Raw genomic sequence first — 19,289 nt, 5'->3', positions numbered from 1 at the left:
CTTCAAAGGCCACCTAGCCCAGCACTGTTCCTGTGCCTTTGAAGGAAGTATTCTCTCTCCTACTGAACTGCTATAGCACCTTCTTTTTACCCCTCTTGACTATTTTCAACCTTGAGTTCAGTTATTTTGCTAAGTCCTTTATATTACATGCTAATATGCGTTCCTTGGGACAAAGCTGGTTTTACTTTTCGGCCCTCACGTGACCTGGCCCAGCATCTTATTATGTGCCCGCAGTTCACGCTGAATCAAAGCTCTCTCCCAATAAGTCTCACTTTAATTTTTCTGTCTTTCTCATCTGTACTCTCTTCACAGCCGACCTATTCTTTTTCCATTTGCGTTAAAGTTCTCAGACATAGGGTGATGGGTATAAAAGGAAAGAAAAAAGAGGAAAAAGTAGAAGTGTAAAGACAAGTCCGATTTTGTGGCCTTTCCTCCACCGATCCCTGGCATTTAGCGGGGGGTTACTAAGACGAGTGGGGTCTGCGGCTGCCTTCTGATGACCTTCCATGGCCATCAAGAACAACATGCTGAGGAAGAAGGACCATCTGAGCCTTGGCTCCAGGGACCATGCCGGAGATTAGCCAGGGCACAGAAGGCTTTCCTCAGTATGCTGATGACAGACAAAAGTCTTTGCCAGTAAATTTACTGACCAAACTTTCATCAATGATAAAATGGGATTACTAGGAAGAAAGAGCATGGAAATAAATACTAGTGGCAAAATATGATATTTCCAGCATCAAAACAGTGAGATATATATCCATCAATGATGAGAAAGTCAACTGGGTACATATCAGAGAGACAGGAAATGAGTATCTGTCAAGAATAAAGTGTTATGAACTCAATACTTGTAATGATTAGGTAGCTGTAGACCATTCTTCATGATCATATGTCGAATTTGTTTTAGAAGTCTTTAAACGAGTCAAAATTTCTGCTGGAGAATAATTACAATGGTCTGGGACTTTTTAGAAAGCAAAAAAAAAAAAAAAAAAGGAGAAACTTGTAAGATAATGCTAATATGATTACAATTATTATGAGTAATTTTATTTAATAAAATGGTTATATCATTCCTATGACCTTACTTTAGAAGCATTTTCTAACTTCCTTGTTACTCAGAGAAGAAATAAGGTAGAAATCTGAAAATTCCCTTTATTAAGCCTTTAAACTGGCTAAAAGACACATGTAAATCACTCTGGTGTGGGGGGTGTGTGTGCACACGCGTATTTATATATAAATATATGCCAATGTCTAAAGAGATTATTCCAAGACATACACGAAGTACCCACCAAATTGGTAATACCCCACAATGTTTTTTTTTTTGTCACGTTTACTGTGAAGTTAGATATAATCTTGAGTAAAAAAGAACAAAATTAAACGACTGCAAGGACAGCACCTAGGCAAAAATCCCAGAAGAAAACTGGTATGCTGATAATGTGTTTTGACCAAGAACTCTAACTTGAGTAAACTGTTGTAATTAATAATAAACCATAATTAATAACTGCATCATTAGCAATACCAATAAGTACATTATACAGATTAAACTGAACATCAATTACATGGCTAGAGTGATGTATTGCTTGGATATTTACTGGAGGAGATGGGAAAACTCATCAGAGATTCTCATAGATGTGCCGAACACATGCCATTTATTAATTCCCGGGCAGGTGCCAGGCTGATTTTCAAAGACTGTTTCTCAGAGATAGTTATTCACTCTTCTGAATGAAAACAACATGTTGAAGAAAACTTACGTTGCTTCTCCTTCCCTTACAAACCACTCTATATTTTTCCAACTTCATATCCAGTGTCTGAAAAAGGTCCTCAATGAGATAATCTATCATCCCTCTCAACAGAGTTCTATTAAAGCACATCGTCTCGTGCTCCCTTGAGAACCGGTGTAATTGAGGGACAAACACAAAGAGAGGTGTCCACATCTAAACCAACGACAGTGAGGAAGGAATGAACGAACCCCCAAATGGCCAGGACCACAAAAGAAAGCCTGGCGTTTTATTCCATGCGCTGGGCTACAGGGAAGTGCACACTAGGTTAGGCACTGCTTTGGGTTATTACTGCTTCAAATAAAGCAGCTATCTTTGAAAATGCAGTGTTTTTTTTTTTTTTTTTCCATCAGTAGCAGCATCACCATTGTTGCCAGTGGCAAGAGAACAGGCTGGGTCCTGCTGATGCTGTTTATATCCCAAAGGCAGGTAAGTGGGAAAGATCATCTGTGGGAGATTCATCACAGGTCCTGACATATAATAAAACAATCACATTGCTCTCACGCTCCAGTGCTCCTGGAGACCCCAGCAGCCACGTGCTGTTCGTGTAGATAACACCCTACCTAGCACCAAGAAATCCATTCATTTTCTGGGAAGTTCATGTTTGAACCTCTAGGAAGGGCGGGGTCGACATTCAAGCTTGGGAGGGGCGGTGGCCTGCATTGATTACGTTGTTTGCTTGAAAGCCCTAACAGCCATAAACAATCCTCTATCAGGACAACAACAAGCAACAAAGCCACAAAAGAAGTTACCAGCAACTGCCAACTCCTCTGCCTTGACCGCAGCCAGCTTCGTGAGAGTCCTTTACACGTGTTACTGTATTAATTCTCCCACCGCCCCCTGTGAAGTTAAGAAATAGATTCTCACGTTTTACAGATATGGAAGCTGAGTTCTGGAGTTTAAGAGATTTGCCCAAGAAGTCTGGACCTGAGCTCACTACCTTTTATCTAAAGCAAATACTTTCTGAATTGTACGCTGGGACCCAGAGGTTCCCTGAGAACTGCCCTGTTAAATCCACGCCCAGATTCCTGTCTGACATGTTTGAAAATGGCCCTAGGGAGTGTGGCTTTGAAGATGATCCGGAGTCTAAACTGGAGGGCTTTCACTGTTCCCTCTGAGCTGATCAAGGGTAGCTGCGACTCTTAGCACTTTCCCATCGTTTGTCCCTATAAGGCAGGCGGGAGAAGACAGGCAGAAGCTTGAATCTGGACTTTATCCTGAGTGGCCCACCACTGGCTTCAAATTTCTTTGAAGTCCGTAGCTCTATTTTTTTTTTTTTTTTTTTTTTTTTTTGCGGTACGCGGGCCTCTCACTGCTGTGGCCTCTCCCGTTGCAGAGCACAGGCTCCGGACACGCAGGCTCAGCGGCCGGCCATGGCTCACGGGCCCAGCCGCTCCGCGGCATGTGGGATCTTCCCGGACCGGGGCACGAACCCGTGTCCCCTGCCTCGGCAGGCGGACTCTCAACCACTGCGCCACCAGGGAAGCCCCCGTAGCTCTATTTTTTTTGAATGGAGCATGTAAATGTTGCCTTTTGCTCTGTGATCTACTGATTTTTAACGCAAATAATGTTTTAAATGATTCACCACCAAGGAAAGTGATACTCCCTTCTGGAAGCCCTGGATTCCAGTCTGATAAGCATATGAGATGGGAAGGCAGCTAGACAAGGGCTACAGTTCCACAAAGGAGAGCGACCCCTCTTTCCCCCTTCCCCTTGGGGCAACCTTTCCAGAGAGAGAGAGACAGGTTATTTGATTAAGAATATATGGTTCCTAAGCTAGAAAAACCGTGGCCTGAGAACGAATCAGACATTCAAAGCCAAACCCAAGATTCTCTCACATGAAAACAATGACAACTCTACAAGCAGTACATATGTGCCTGCGTGTGCCTGTGGGGGGGGATTTGAATATGCTAGAACTTCAGAAGTCAATCTTTTTAAAGACTTTGGGCCTCCCCGTCAGCCCTCTGGAGACACTGATGAACAAGTTTTGACATTGATATTGTCAAAAGGGCAAATAAGATGAGGCATCTGGGTTGAAAGGACTGTACTTTTTCAACTTTCTGTTTTGGTCCTGGACCTTTCCCTTGATTCTCATATAAGGTCAGTAGAGTATTTAAAATAAGAATTCTTTCTCCAGAAAAGAGTTTTGTCTATGCTACATCTATCCTTGAAGTTTTCTTGATTTGCTTCCTCAACATCTTGCCCTGTTAAGATGCTGGAGGAAGTCCTGACTTCTTTTCCATTCTGACTCAGTACACTGGCTCACACCCATAAACACTTTAAAAACCTCTCACAGGGACTCCCCTGGTGGCGCAGTGGTTAAGAATCCGCCTGCCAATGCAGGGGACACAGGTTCAAGCCCTGATCCGGGAAGATCCCACATGCCACGGAGTCACTAAGCCTGTGTGCCACAGCTACTTGAGCCTGAACTCTAGAGCCCACGAGCCACAACTACTGAGCCTGAAAGCCACAACTACCAAAGCCCGCGTGCCTAGAGCCTCCGCAACAATAGAAGCCACTGCAATGAGAAGCCCGTGCACCGCAACAAAGAGTAGTCCCTACTCGCCACAACTACAGAAAGCCCGTGCGCAGCAATGAAGACCCAACGCAGCCAAAAATAAATAAATTTATAAAACAAAACAAAACAACAACCTCTCACAAATACTAAGCATTTTACAGTATTCTAAAAATACTTATTTATAGGGGAAAGCAGTTCAAAGTCAACCAAAAATGCACAGCAGTAAGACATGGCCCTTTGCCTACAAATTCTCAGTGGAATTCACTGGTTTCTTAGACATTAAGCTGTTGGAATTCATGTTGATGCCTTATGTTCTAAATGGTAGTCACGTTTTTCTAAAGCAAGTAAAATGCTGAAAACCAAAGTATCACAATTGGTATCTATCAACAATAGTCAGTGAATGGCTACAATGTTGTCTAGTTCCATGCTAGCCATTGAGGTAAAAAGAAACACCTAGTAAAACAGGTATTGTCACTCAGCTTTAATAAATATTTAAAAAAATATCCAGGCCTTTTCCATGTTAACTGATATCAAGTATGAATTAATATAATTTCACTATAAAATTGATACTATATATTCCTTACAGAAAAGGCAAGAATAATTTAACTCAGTGACATAAAATCTTTTGTGCAAAATCTCTATATTTTAAAACTGCAGGCATTCTTTTTCCCAGTATTTTGCACATTTTACCCAAATTTTAGTTTATTTTAAGCTCAAAACTTTACCTTCAGCATTCCTCTTGGATATGCACAATGCACTAGATTAATAACAAAATTATAAGGTAGATTTCCTAAAATATAAAATCTCAATTTATGCTTTTCAAGCCAGGAAGCTCTATGCCTTAAGCAAATAAAAGACAGTTAAACACGTTGTTTTATCTTCCTTTATCACACTGCTGATAGAAAGAGAAAACACAAAAGGATACTGAAAAATTAAATTGCTCTCTTACACTGAAAATCTTTTACACAGAAATTCTAAAGTTTGTGTCGTAAAAATGGAAAACAACACTATTTCAGGGTAATATATATCTTTTAAAATATATTACTTCTGAAACTAAATGCTTGGCATTTGACTCAGTGTTTCCTTCCAAAAATGACAAGGAGAAAGGAACAGAATCTTCCCTGGCAGGCCTGTATCCTCTCACCATTGTCTTGTAAATATACCATTTTATAGATGAAACTACCACAGCAAAATGACAAATACAACACATAAAAGAACAAAAAAGGGCAATAAATTACCAGTGACACTACAGCCCGTTAAAAGGCACTCAGCTGCTGTTGCAGGAAGAATAAAAACTTCCCCTCACTTTATATTCTTCTCGATGAAAAGGAAATTTTAGAATCCTCAAGCAGCCCTTATAAGAGATGCTGAAATTCCAACCAAATTCTCCTCACGTTAACTGCCCATGTTGGCCTCTGAAATGTACAGCACCGATACCCTGTTCCCTCTTTACTAAGAAAGGCCCAAGACGGGGCATGTGAATTGCTAATCCTCTGTACTGATAGGATACTGCATTTGAAAAAAGCCAGGACACCTAACTAGTTGGAAAATGGTAGGTCTTACTCAGCCACTATTTCCAATATATTGATTATCGGCTTCAATAAAGAGTTTGGCATTTTAATTGATAAGGAAGCCTAAAGGAGGCATTTTCTTTGCTTAATTTTCACCCAAAATGCTCTCAAAAGGTCCAATCGAAGCTCTATGGCTCCATGACTGGGGAATAATAGGATAGTACGTTTAGAGCCCGACTGATTATAAGTTAACTTATTTCATTATGCACTTATCGTATTACAAAGAGTTCAAGAAACTGGTAAATTTGTTGAAGTGGGTTATTTATCGAACTGTTTTATGTTGGTCCTAACAAAGATGGTAGACAGAAGTTACACTTCCTTGAATCCTCATCTCTTAACGCAGAGCTCATTACCCATCAAGCTCTCCAAGGAGATGAGAGGGTCTTCAATGTGAAGGATGAACGAGGGAAGCTTGCCTCCTAAAGTACGGACAGTAGATGCTCGTGGAGCAGCGCAGAGCACAGCCACAACAGCTAAGGGCTTCAGGGACTGAAATGCTGCGACTTATTTTAATCAGAACTGAACTGTACGCCCTTCCTGGAAGTGCCGGACAGGAGGCTGGCCATCGGAGGCCCATGGGACACTTGGTCACGTGACACTCTGTACCTCCTGGAGACCCAGTCCTGACGGCGTGACAGTCAGGAGCCCCTCTCGGGGGGATGTTATTTTAAAAAAGTGGTGTGGAAATTAGTTCGCACCTTTAAGACCATTTTACCTTTTAGAAGTGAATTCATTCCATCGGAAAATGAGAGCTGGTCTCTGAGTACCTTTCACGTGCCCAGCTCTGAGTGGCAGGTTGTGGAAAGTATAAAGAGACATACAATACGGCCCCTGGAGTAGTAGATAAAACTATTTCCCCACAGCAACGAAGAGTCTGAATGCTACAACTAAAAGATCCCGCACGCTGCAACTAAGAGCCAGCGCAGCCAGAATAAATATAATTAATTAATTTAAAAAACCTCCACCTATTTCCACACACATTTCATAGCAGACACAAGCAACTATCTCCAGTACAACACTTTATGAGCCTAATGACTGAATTCTTTTTTTTTTAAACATCTGTATTGGAGTATAATTGTTTTACAATGGTGTGTTAGTTTCTGCTGTATAACAAAGTGAATCACCTATACATATGCGTATATCCCCATATCTCCTCCCTCTTGTGTCTCCCTCCCACCCTCCCTATCCCACCCCTCTAGGTGGTCATAAAGCACCCAGCTGATCTCCCTGTGCTATGTGGCTGCTTCCCACTAGCTATCTATTTTACATTTGGTAGAATTTATAAATCCATGCCACTCTCTCACTTCGTCCCAGCTTACCCTTCCCCCTCCCTGTGTCCTCAAGTCCATTCTCTACGTCTGCATCTTTATTCCTGTCCTGCCCCTAGGTTCTTCAGAACCAATTTTTTTTCTTTTTAGATTCCATATATATGTGTTAGCATATGGTATTTGTTTTTCTTTCCGACTTACTTCATTCTGGATGACAGACTCTAGGTCCATCCGCCTCACTACAAATAACTCAATTTTGTTTCTTTTTATGGCTGAGTAATATTCCATTGTATATATGTGCTGCATCTTCTTTATCCATTCATCTGTCGATGGACGACTGAATTCTTGAAAGGGCAAAATATAACTGTCAGCAGCTAAAGGTGGTGGGACTTTATCTCAGTGAGCATATATTCAAGCAGGATTGCTGAGTTTTATTATCCTTTATGTTCTTTGCCAGTTTTGATTCATACGCATACCCTGGTGAATAGCGCTCAAAATAAATGCAGTGGTGATCTCGGGCAATAGGCTGAATGAAACCATCCCACCTCCAAGGTACTCAACGTGTTGCTAAGATGTGTTGGAACCTGTCCCTTTAGTTTCCTATCATGTGTTCTTTCATGCTGATTGTAGATGATCAATAACCCAGGGCAGGGGCTCAGACTGTATCAACTCCCTGGAATTTAGCTCTTCTATTTGTATCCACTCACCCTGTTCTTTTCCTCCAGGCTGGTGGATGATCTTCCATTTCTTAGGGTTTTATTTCAGTCTCTTGGCCTTTTTCACCTCTCCTCCAATGTTTCCAGTGCATCTGGGGTGTCTAGTGCAGACGTGAACCTGTCTGCCCCTCTTGCAAACACCTCAGTGCTTCCTACTGTTCTTGATCAAAGTCCGTACTGTAATTTACAGGGTCACGGTCGACCTCCTTTCACCTGTACAACCTGAGTGCTCACGCATCCTTCCAGCCACGGTGGCCGTTTTCCAATCCTTCATTCTTGCTCAAGCTACTTCCCAGCCTGGGGCCTTTGCACATGCTGTTCCTGCCACTGACTGAGCTACAGGTCAGTGAATAATCCTACCACCTTCATGCTGTAGCCAGTCCTTGGAGTTACACAATGTGGCTAAGACCTGCTTTCAGTTATGTCTTCATCTTACAGAGAACCTTGGGTCCACAGAAGGACAAACTCTGCCTCTCTGCATTTACCCTGCCCCAGATTACTGCTCACAAACAGCACCAAGGACCCACTGGCTGGGTCTGACAGGCAGAGGTGGAGAAGTGGACAGACGCAGACTGGGACTGGGAGTAAAACAGATATCGTTGCTGTGAGTGGGTGGGCCTCTCTCCAAACAATTCAGTGAAAAGGAAACTTTTCTATGGCTCTGGCCAAAAGAAACGGCTGATTAAAACTGTGCGTTTGTAAACGGGTTGCAAAACCATGAGTCTATTTTATTTGCAATGGAAAGGTCAACTGAATTAGAAATATATACTATAAAGAAGAGACATATTTGGCAATTAACATAAAATCAGTCAAAAGTAGGCAAAATAAACCAACGTCAAAAGATTCTCACCTTCATTCAAAATTTGTTCAAAATCTACCTATCATAGTGAGGAAAGCTATAAAATACCTAGGAATAAATTTAACAAGGAAAAGCATCAACTGTGCAGTCACTCAGTAAATAATTTTGAACACCCTCTGGTAGAACAGGAGAGACAGACAAAGCCCTGCTCCCATCACATCCCAGGAGGGAGATACAGAGTCATCAGGGAACTTCCAAGAGAGGCAGAGTGATGGGCTGGCCGGTGGCCAGGGGGCCACCGGGCCATGGACTTCGGGGACCACGGTCTAGGGAGGTCTCCCGAGGAGGTGACACTTGTGCTGAACCTTGGTGCTGAGGAGCAGCTGGTGATGGGAAGGCGGGGGACAGAGCAAGTGCAAACAGCTGGCGCAGGATCAGCTTGGTGATCTGGAGAAACAGAAGGAAGGTGGGCGCTGAGAGTGAGGGATGTGAGATGAGGATCTGTGAGGCCGGGCTGGAGGGTGCAGCCCCTGCACTGTTGATGCCAAGCTCGGAATTTTATTCTGCATGCCACGGGAAGCGCTTCGGCGGATTCTGAAGAGGAGTGACGGGGCCAGGCTTCGATTTCACACGCCAGGTCATCTGCGACCTGGACAATGAATGAGTAGGGAGTCGTGGAAGTGAGTCGGGGACCCGTCAAATGCCTGGCGGGTGGTGACCGTGGTAAGGTGAGATGTGGCTGAACTTGGAATATCTTTTGGGGGGAGACTAGACAAAAATGACTTATATATTAAAAAAACCCTCCAGAATTGTATTGAAAGTCGTACGACAAGATCTGAATAAATGGAGGAATCTATCGTATTTCCCACAGTGATGACGATGCATACATTTAATCAGATTCCAAAGGGAATCTCAGTGGCACTTTTGGGACCTGGCTACCTTGTGGGCACTGGACCTTCTTGATGTCTAGGATTTACCAGAGCTCGGCAGACAGATTCCTGCCCTCAGGGAGCTTCTGTTCCAGGAGGGGGACAAAGACGGTAGAAACAGAACAAATAGGCACAGAGGTGATAAGTGCTGTGAAGAACAAGGACGTGGTAGTGGGAGGGGACAGACTGTGTCAGGGAGACACAGGGAGAGAGGCATCGGGGGGTTGCACCCTTAGGAAGGCCAAGTGCTCAAGGCAGACCTCCCTGAGAAGGTGGGGTTTGAGCAAAGGCTGTAAGGGGTGAGGGGGTCAGGCAAGCGGGGATCTGGGGAGACATGTTCCCAAGCAGGGGAAGCTGGAGCGAGAGCCTGAAGGTGGGAGCTTGGCTGGTGTGTCTGAAGGACAACAGCGGGGACTGGTGTGGACGGAGGCAGAGGGAGGAGGGGGTCAGGGAGGGGAGGGAAGCCGGTCATTCCAGGGCTTCTGGGCTGCTGGGAGGGCTGGTAAGTAGACGGAGAAGGATGAGGGCTGGGGGATTTCTGACAGAGAAAAGAAGAGAATTCTAGTTTCATCAGAAAATGTCTTAAAAGCCAGCGTCATCAAAAGGTGATGATAACACTGTAGGAAGAGACAAAGAGGCCCTTCGCGCAATCTACATGTGAGATCTGAATACATGACATCATGGCCTTTCATTCCTGTGGGAAAGTAGTTGGTTATTTAATGATGAGACCAGCCTAACTGGTTGTTTCTCTGGGAAGAAGCTGGACCTCTGCCCTGGAAACACTTCAGGCCATCTCAGTGGTAACTTCTAGATGGATTCAAGAGTCAAAGAGAGAAAACACCCCAAATTCAGGGTCCTGGCTGGATAATCTGAGGGACGAGGAGACCTTCTCAGGCAGAACAAGCCCTGCAGTGGCAGGCTGGGTGGACGTAGCCTCTGTCACCGCTCAGGCAGGGGACATCACTGTGGCCAAGGTGCAGACCTCGAGAATGTCTGCCTGTTTCTGCAGTTTCTCCAGCGATACTCGGAAGGACGGGAACAGGCGCCGAGAAAGCAGGCTGTGGGGTTTCCTCAGGAGTCAGTGAAGGAATGCAGTGGGGTGTCTCAAACAGAAGGTTGTCCGTAAACAATGGAGCCGCTTCCTTCCTCAGTGGAGACCTAGCTCACTAACTTCCATGTGTTATATGTTACATTAAAAAAAAAAAAAAAAAAAAAAAAAAGTCTGTTTGCTTTAAGAGCCACGTTGGGGCGAAAGAAATTCCTTGGGGTTTATTTCCTGAGAGCTTTGCCAGTATACTGACAAAGATGCTTGCTGTGACCAAACTCTAGGTGGGCTCTTCTGAGCCCCTTTGACACAACAGAACATTTGTGTCCTGAGGACGATGCCCAGAAGAAGCTGGTCAAACGTCCTCACTTCCTTTCCCAGATGCCACCAGTCCAATGAGTCCCTGCTGTTCACACGGGAAGGAGGGAGAAGGGACAGGATTCTCTCTGGGGCCAAACCCCAGTCAGGCTCCTCTGGGTCCTCCTCTCCACCAGGCCCCCACCTGGGCCCACAGAGACCTGAACAAAGACGAACATAGTTTCTAACAGCTCAAGGCTGCATCCCTAGGCGACCCCAGACCCCCTGAGAAACTCAAGGCTGCCCGGAGAACAGACGCTGGTCCCAGCGACACCTGAGGACAGGGCCCTGGCTCCCAGCCTCTGTGGACAGGAGGACTTGACTTATTCCATAAGCACCAGTCAGCAAACCAGATGGTGTTACATAGACCAATGTTTCACTTCCCTGACCCTACTGATCCCCTATCACCCCTTTCCCACTCCCTCATCCTTCCTGTAAAGGCCCAGTCACCTCTCAGCAAATCACACTGGAGTGCAGCTCGACCCTTACAGGTCAGCAGTTACTGAAAAAATCTGTTTTCGCCACTTTAGCTTATGTCGGGCTGTGTTTATCTTTATCGACACACACATCTCCTACACATATCTTTTCCAAAACTTCAAACTTTATGTGGGAATAAGTGTTGGCTAGTTCTCTATTTTTTTAGTACTAATTATATCTAGCAAGTAATTCTACATGCTGTGATGTATCTGATTTGTACCTGAATCCCAGAAGTCACCTTGTTTATAAATACTCTACAATACAGATCTTATCATTTTAGATGTATGTCTTAACCAAAACAGATGATAAAAAGTACTTGTTGAAGAAAACCATTCTCCACAGCATCTCAGAGCTGGCTGGGGTTTTAAATCATAAATAGAAATATCAATATAAAATAAACAGCCTAGAGGTATTTATAAAGTGAAGTAAAAAAATCTTAAAGAGAAATTTCTAGCATGCGCAGCTTTTACTTTTCCTCCCAAAGCAGTTCTATATTATAGACAATTAATAACGAAACTGAGGGAATGAAGTAGAAAGATGCATTTCCAGTTTCTAGAATTTTCTGTGTGCTCTCTTTAGAGTAGGAGTTTTGGGGTAAGACTGGACCATTAATTCAATTATATATTCTGTTCCCTTTCATAATCCCCTAACTATGGTGGTTTAGTAAATTGCTTTTTAAAACTGTGCGTTACAACCCATTAGTGGGAAATGAAATGGATTTAGTAGGTAGCAACTAAATTTAAAAAAATGAAATAGAATAAGATACAACAGAATAGAACAGGTCGGAATGCAGCTTATTCACACAGAGCAGCATTGGTAGGACAGTTTCTAAATCTTTTGCTTCAGTTAAACATCTGTGTATGTGTATGTGTGTATGTTGGGTGGTGATGTATTCCTACTGTTGACTGAGGACAAAAACGTTTAAGAAACAGCTCCAGTGTGATGACAGGCCTGCTTATCAAACATACCAGCATCCTGCATCTGAGATTCATTCATTCAGTGAATTAAATTAGCCAACATTTATGGGCACTTTTGCTGTGTCTGACACCTTCCAGGTGCTGGGAGTCAGTCACCGGGTGCTTGCGTTCTCTGTTACAGAAGGGAGGAGGGTCCCATCTACACCGAGGTGAACCGAACCAGCACGGATTACATTCTGGGACAACAGGATCTAGGCTGCAGAGAACTCACTCTCTTATCAAAGTTTCCTCTAAGTACAGCTTCCAATAGCATTTGTAGGGGCAAGATGTCAGCACAATTAAAACAAAACGGACCAGAAAATTGCCAGGCATTCAGAATGCATCCCTCGTGACTTCCTGTTGGTTTCCAGAAGGGCCTGTGTTGATCTAATAAACAATGGGTCACAGATGTAAAATGTTCAGAACTGTCCCACTGACCATTTTCTAAGCAACTCGACACGAAGAGAAAGATTTTGAAATACACGTCCTTTCCCCCCATTGTTACAAAGCTGTTGTCTCTTCTCAACTACGAAATGACGAGCATGGTGGTCATTTTCCATTCCTAAGAGCATGTGTGCGTTTAGGTTTTGGTGTCACTCATGCAAATATGTCTGATGCCAAGAGTCTGGGCAACCACACAAAGTAAACATATTTATGAGAGTTAGTAGCCCTTGACCTGGCACACAGAAGGTGCTCAATCAGTGCTCAATCAGAAGGTGCTAAATGTCAATCGGCGATTGAATGAATGAAGACTCACGCTTGCAGTACAACTCAGGAATAAATCTATTTAAAAAAGACAGTGTTACTGCTATCCAAGTGGATGGCTGATGCAAACAGAAAATACAAAAGAAATATTACTTGAGCTTGAATTTATCTGGGTAAGAGTAACCATCACTAACAGCAGCAGGAAATACTGAAAAAAAGGACAAGAGTAGTTTTGTACTGGCTTTTCAGGCTTATTCTAACACTCCATCATTTTCATCCCTAATAAACCAAAGTAAATGGTGGTGATCACCTGCAGCCCTTAAAAGACAGCTGAGGGGCTTCCCTGGTGGCGCAGTGGTTGAGAGTCCGCCTGCCGATGCAGGGGACGCGGGTTCGTGCCCCGGACCGGGAAGATCCCACATGCCGCGGAGCGGCTGGGCCCGTGAGCCATGGCCGCTGGGCCTGCGCGTCCGGAGCCTGTGCCCCGCAACGGGAGAGGCCACAACAGTGAGAGGCCCGCATAGCGCAAAAAAAAAAAAAAAAAAAAAAAAAAAAAAAAAAAGACAGCTGCCACATACTTCAGCTATGTATGCGTCCTCCGCAGACTAGTTACAAAATAACAAGGTACGATAGATCTGAAAGCTTTGGGAAGGAGGCTGATTTATGAAGTGTCTTCTTAATCATGGGGGTTTTAGAGAGAACACTATATTCAGAAGTTTCTCTTACTTTATTCCTAGTAAACCACGTGCTGAATTTGAAAGCAGTGGGTTATGGGGAAAGTCTCAAAAGGGGCTATTTAACTATATTCCCTACAAGTACTCATTTTATGAGAGTGAGGCCAACCTATTTTTAATGTTTGCTGACAAGACTGGTACCAGCTCAGACGTAATGGGGCAGGGGTCAGACTTGCTGAAGATCCCAGATTACCTTCAAGGTGGACACAGAACCCTACGCAGAGCGCATGGGCCAGGCCTGAGACGTAAAGGTTTTAGAGGAGAGGACTTATGTAAGAAAGACACGATCCCTTAAGTACTTCAACTGTTGGGAGGAACACATCAGAAGTTCAGGATAAGAGAGTGTCTGCAACAACTGAACTTCAACCGGTAAAAGAAATATGCTTAAAAGAAACTTGAAAGCAAAGGCAGAACTGTTAGTAATAAGTTTATAGCTTTTAGGCCCTGAAACAGAGGGCTGAAAATATGTATGGAATTCCAGCTGAGAAAGAAGTAAAATTATCCTACAGTTCTTTACCTTAGAAAAAGCAGTCTATAATTTTCCTGAGTCTCAGCTGCTTTATATTCCAAAATAATAAGCTCACGGAACAACTTAAACATTCATGAATTCTTACTATGAGTTAAGCTTTACTTTTTTTTTCTTAAATGTTAGGGTATATGCCTTAATCTCATACACACAAAACAGTTGCAGGAGTGGAAATTCTATGGAATGCAGTTGCATGTTTCTTACTTGGCTTCCTCACGCCTGTAACTCATGCAACAAACTACCATATTGGAGATGCCTCTGAAAGCAGAACTTGAGTCCTGCTCCTGTGACTGTGTTAGAAACCTTGACGATGGCTTGCTTCTCTTGCAGGACCAAAGCTGGTCTTCTGGCATTCTCTAACCACTCACCTTTGATATGCAGTAATGTACTGGATTCTTTTCCTATATAAGTTTATACGTTTGTCCATATACCTTTAGATGCAGTTCAAATGGACAAGCTAACTTCTCTTGGTATAAAGAGGCACACAGTTCAATCCCACGACTCAAAGCCATTCAATTTTTTTAAAACTTCCCTAAATTATTCGGTGCATTTGACTTGCAGATGTGTCTCTGCTTGCTATAAACAGTGTGCTTTGAAACAAGGATCTATAAGGAATGCAGTCAGCTCTGCTCCAGTTGTAGGAACTTGAAAAGCTGTTTGAACAGCGGCACCCCAAACATCTTTGGGTGGCTTCACTTAACAACACTGGCAGACGAGCCTGTGGATTGCTAAATGGGTGTGCAAACTAGACCCTACAAGGTGAAAATAAACCCCTCACGTTCAGATCTCGACGCCTTTCTGGATTAGTTTGGATAACTGGGAAAACATCTTTACGTGTTTTGATTGAAATCCTCTTTGATGGCATTGCCATTGCAAATCCAGCAAATTTCATTCTGTATAACATTAGGCTAGAAAGGAACATACCGACAGACACACAGACAATGGGATCATGCAGCGGGGCTGTGCTGAATGCAGGGGTATACATGTGCACACAGAAGAGGCCGAGCACACCATTTAATTTAACGCGGGCACAGGTCTGTACCGAGAGTCGGAGACATCGTCAACAAGCCTTAAAGCGAAGGAGGAGATGTAGAGGGGAAACGAAGCCGAGAAAAATGAGCAGGAAATGGGCAAGATGACTCATCTATACTTGAAGGTCTGACCTGTCAGCTGGTCGTCGCCTGCAGCAGGGGCGATGCGAATGTGAGGTGTCGTAAGCTGAGTCACGATTATCGCAGCTATGGCAAAGGAAGATTCCCAGGTCAGCATGCATGAGGGAAGAAAAAGCCAGACTGAAGCTAGGCTAGCAAGGAGAATCTCCATCCGCATATCACATCATCTCAACTTTCTTCCAGCAACAACAAAAAGAGAAGGAAAAAGGAAAACAACCACAGCGAGCCGTTGAATTTTCTGAGTTTGTTTCCCTTAAACAGGCTTTCATCAGGCAGTTGGATTTCTAACCATGACACAGTTGCGAGCTTGGGCTGAGACTGTGGACAGATTGACTAAAGGGGGGAAAAAAAAGCAAAAAACAAGGATCTAGATGGAATGGTGTTTTCAACTGCTCCTGAGAAGGGGGTAGAAAGATTCATTGCTAATTCTGATGAGCCAAACTTGAAGTTTTCAACATGTAATAGGTTATTTAAAATTCTTCTGCTTAAGTCACAATATTTTCTCTTCTTGCTAAAATCACCTTTGTGAAGAATATTATCTTCCTTCACTAAAAACATTTTTATGTAGAGAAATTTCTCTGATAACTAAATTTCCTGTAGAGAATTTCCATTTAGGAATTTTATTTTGTCACATTCAGGGAATGAAAAAAAAAATGCATCTCAAAACATCAGTTAAAAAAAAAAGACTAATCATTGCCTTTGCTACAGTTGTCATGGTTAACATGTGACCAGAGAAATGATTAAGATTCTTGAAGCAGACCAGGCGGGCTTCTTGGTTTGCCTGAACAGCTCAGCAGTTGAGTTTAAATGGTTAACATTCATGACACACAGATATTGAAAAAAAAAAAGAGAGAAAATTAAAATGTCACTTCTAACATGATACAGCTGGAAAATGATGCAAAGAAAAAATATTGGAAAATTAAGGACAGGCTTACATGAAAGATGCCTAATTTACATGGAACAGCCTGGGTGCTATCAGAAATGTGGCAACAAGTAAGGAAAATAGATCATCTACCATCTGCAGACAATTATAAACTCAAAACTGCTGGTACATAATAGTTTGAAATATCCCTTTGCACTGTTCAAACAGTGTTGCTCCTTGTAACCAGACAACAGAGGCAACTGGGTTTAAAAGTGGTATCATCATCTTTCATGTGTTACTAATGAAAACTTTTTAGTTTTGCTCAGTGAGATGAATAAACTAACAGTTTGGACAGAGAATGGAGAACTCCCAAGATATCACAAAGATAATTTTCTTGGTATGACACAGTATGCAAAATTGCATAATAAACTGTAAACAGTAAAATGTTATTTCTAAGACTCGTGACAAAGTTGGTACCAATTCCAAGTTTACGCACAGAACACTTGCTTGGTCATAGATACTCTTGCTCAACCAACATTCCTGTGCAATTTTCCATTACTTACAGGAAAATTTGACCTACTCTACATCTGAGAAACGTTACATTGTTTCTATAAAAATAGAACATCTATCCCATACTGAAATTGGTAAACAATATGAACAAAAAGATATTTGAAAAGAGCTATGTCAGGCAGCCCTGTATTCACAACTCAAAAAGAAGACAAGTTACAAACTGAGGCTCAAAACTCAAATGGAAAAGTCCACAACAGGGATCGGGAAGGATTTCTATCTGATCTCTGTGTTCTGCCTTGTAAAGTGTTCCTTTGTGACAATTATTCTCGGTTACAAGGAAAAAACTTGATTTTGTTACAAATTACTGTAAAGTAGGGGTCAGCTGGCCCACTGCCTGCTTTTGCAAATAAAGTTTTATTGGCAGAGTCACGTTCATTGTTCACCCATGATGACGGCGGCCCTTCCACAGCAAAGGCAGGGCTGAGGGGCTCTGATGGAGACAGTGTGGGTCGGAAGCCTAAGATATTTATCATCTGCCCTTTACAGAACAACCTGCTGCACTATGTCTTAAAATATCAAAAGAATGCATTATGAAAGAGAATATCGCTGAATTCCTAGGCTTTAAAGATGGCGTCTGGTGCTGATAAGCTTAGGGTCTCTTTTAGGTACAAAGGTGCGCACGGGAGAGTAAACATCACACCTGGTGTATCGGCTCCTAACCTGCTGTTTCAGTTACAGGTGGTGGTATCTTCTGGAATTTGAAGACCCAGTATTTACCAAACTGGGTTTTATATGACTCTAGGGCTCCTTGAAAAATGAGTTTGGATCAAATAAATTTAGAAACTCTAGCGCTGAACAAAGTTAAGCAGGTTTCCTTTCCTTGGGAACTTCTCAGGGGCCTTAATGCACTCATGATATACATTATGGAGACTTTCAGGTCGAGAAAAGGAAATATTTTCTCTACAAAATGCAGAGCGACAAACGCGTATCATATTTACGTTTCTATTTCTAAACCCATAGCTAAATGATGGCAGATTAGCATATATGAGCAGCCTTACTATATAATTTGTTTGCTTGTGTGTTGAATATGAGTAATTAAAAGGAATCTTAATTAGCTTTACATCTCGACATTCTTTTCAGTTCTTTTTATCAGTGTACTTTCATTTTGTACCACTGTGGCCTAGAAAGGATGGCGTTTCTTTGAACAAAACAATGAACAGAAAAACAGTGTAGAGAAACTTCTCAAAGAGCCTAGTGATTAAAAAAAGAAACATTCACATTTCTGAATATAGTTAGAAATTGTATCAGAACAACAGAAATCCTTCAAAGTTTCCTGAAGGTCTCCCAGCAAAGCACATTGCCATACAAATGTAAGTTAAATAAAAGACTACACTTAAAAACAGTGGAGCATTTTTGCACAGAAAATTCACCTTAAAATATGACATTAGAATAATGGTTTTGTTTTCTTTTTCTTTAAGGTTTATATCTGACTACTATAATACTTTTGAAAATAATTTAGCATGTGGTTTTCATGCAGTTTTTGTCTTGATTTCTAGCTATACTGCTGTTAGTCAAATCATAGCAAGGAGAGGAATAAGTTAATACATATGACATCCCCCCCCCCATACACTAAAAACAAAGAAACAAACAAAAACCTCGAAACTTTTATGAACTCAAAATCCTCAAAATTTAAAAAGTGATATTTTTATGTATCTATGTCTGGAAGTTTTAAAGATTACACTATGCCTAACATAATAGGCACTTAAATATTTTTTATCCTCTTAAATTTGTTGAGGCTTGTTTTGTGCCCTTGTATGTGGTCAATCCTAGAGAATGTTCCATGTGCACTTGAAAAGAATGTGTATTCTGGGTTTTTTTGGATGAAATGTCCTGAAAATATCAATTAGCTCTAACTGTTCTATTGTATCATTTAGGATCTCTGCTGCCTTACTGATTTTCTGTCCAGAAGATCTGTCCATTGATGTGAGTGGGGTGTTAAAGTCTCCTACTATTATGTATCCCCACCAATTTCTCCATTTATGTCTGTTAGTATTTGTTTTATGTATTTTGGTGCTGCTATACTGGGTACATGTATGTTGACAAGTGTAATATCCTCTTCTTGTACTGATCCTTTTATCATTATGTAGTGTCCTTCTTTATCTTTCTTTATGTCCTTTGTTTTAGAGCCTGTTTTGTCTGATATGAGTATTGTGACCCCTGGTTTATTGTCATTTCCACTTGCATGAAATATTTTTTTCCATCCCCTCACTTTTGATCTATGTGTGTCCTCAAATTTTTTTTTTTAAATAAATGTATAACAAGAAAGCTCCCAAATGGCTATATTGTCAAGGAGAAACATAGCTGGCATCATG

General features: G+C 42.2%; 1 protein-coding gene across 5 annotated transcripts in view; it reads right to left on the bottom strand.

Annotated features, from left to right (window-relative positions):
* The window catches only part of PTPRM (protein tyrosine phosphatase receptor type M), a 765,589-nt gene that overhangs the window by 247,576 nt on the left and 498,724 nt on the right, over window positions 1-19,289 (bottom strand). Inside the window, exon 14 of one of the 5 annotated variants that reach the window (XM_032602624.1) lies at window positions 15,537-15,611. The exons of the other annotated variants lie outside the window; for them this stretch is intronic. Within the exon in view, the coding sequence (XP_032458515.1) occupies window positions 15,537-15,611 (75 nt within the window). The remainder of the gene's footprint in view (window positions 1-15,536; window positions 15,612-19,289) is intronic. 5 annotated transcript variants of the gene reach the window in all.

This window comes from Phocoena sinus, chromosome 14 (genome assembly GCF_008692025.1).
Source record: "Phocoena sinus isolate mPhoSin1 chromosome 14, mPhoSin1.pri, whole genome shotgun sequence".
Taxonomy (NCBI): domain Eukaryota; kingdom Metazoa; phylum Chordata; class Mammalia; order Artiodactyla; family Phocoenidae; genus Phocoena; species Phocoena sinus.
This window is presented reverse-complemented; position numbering and strand designations above follow the sequence as displayed.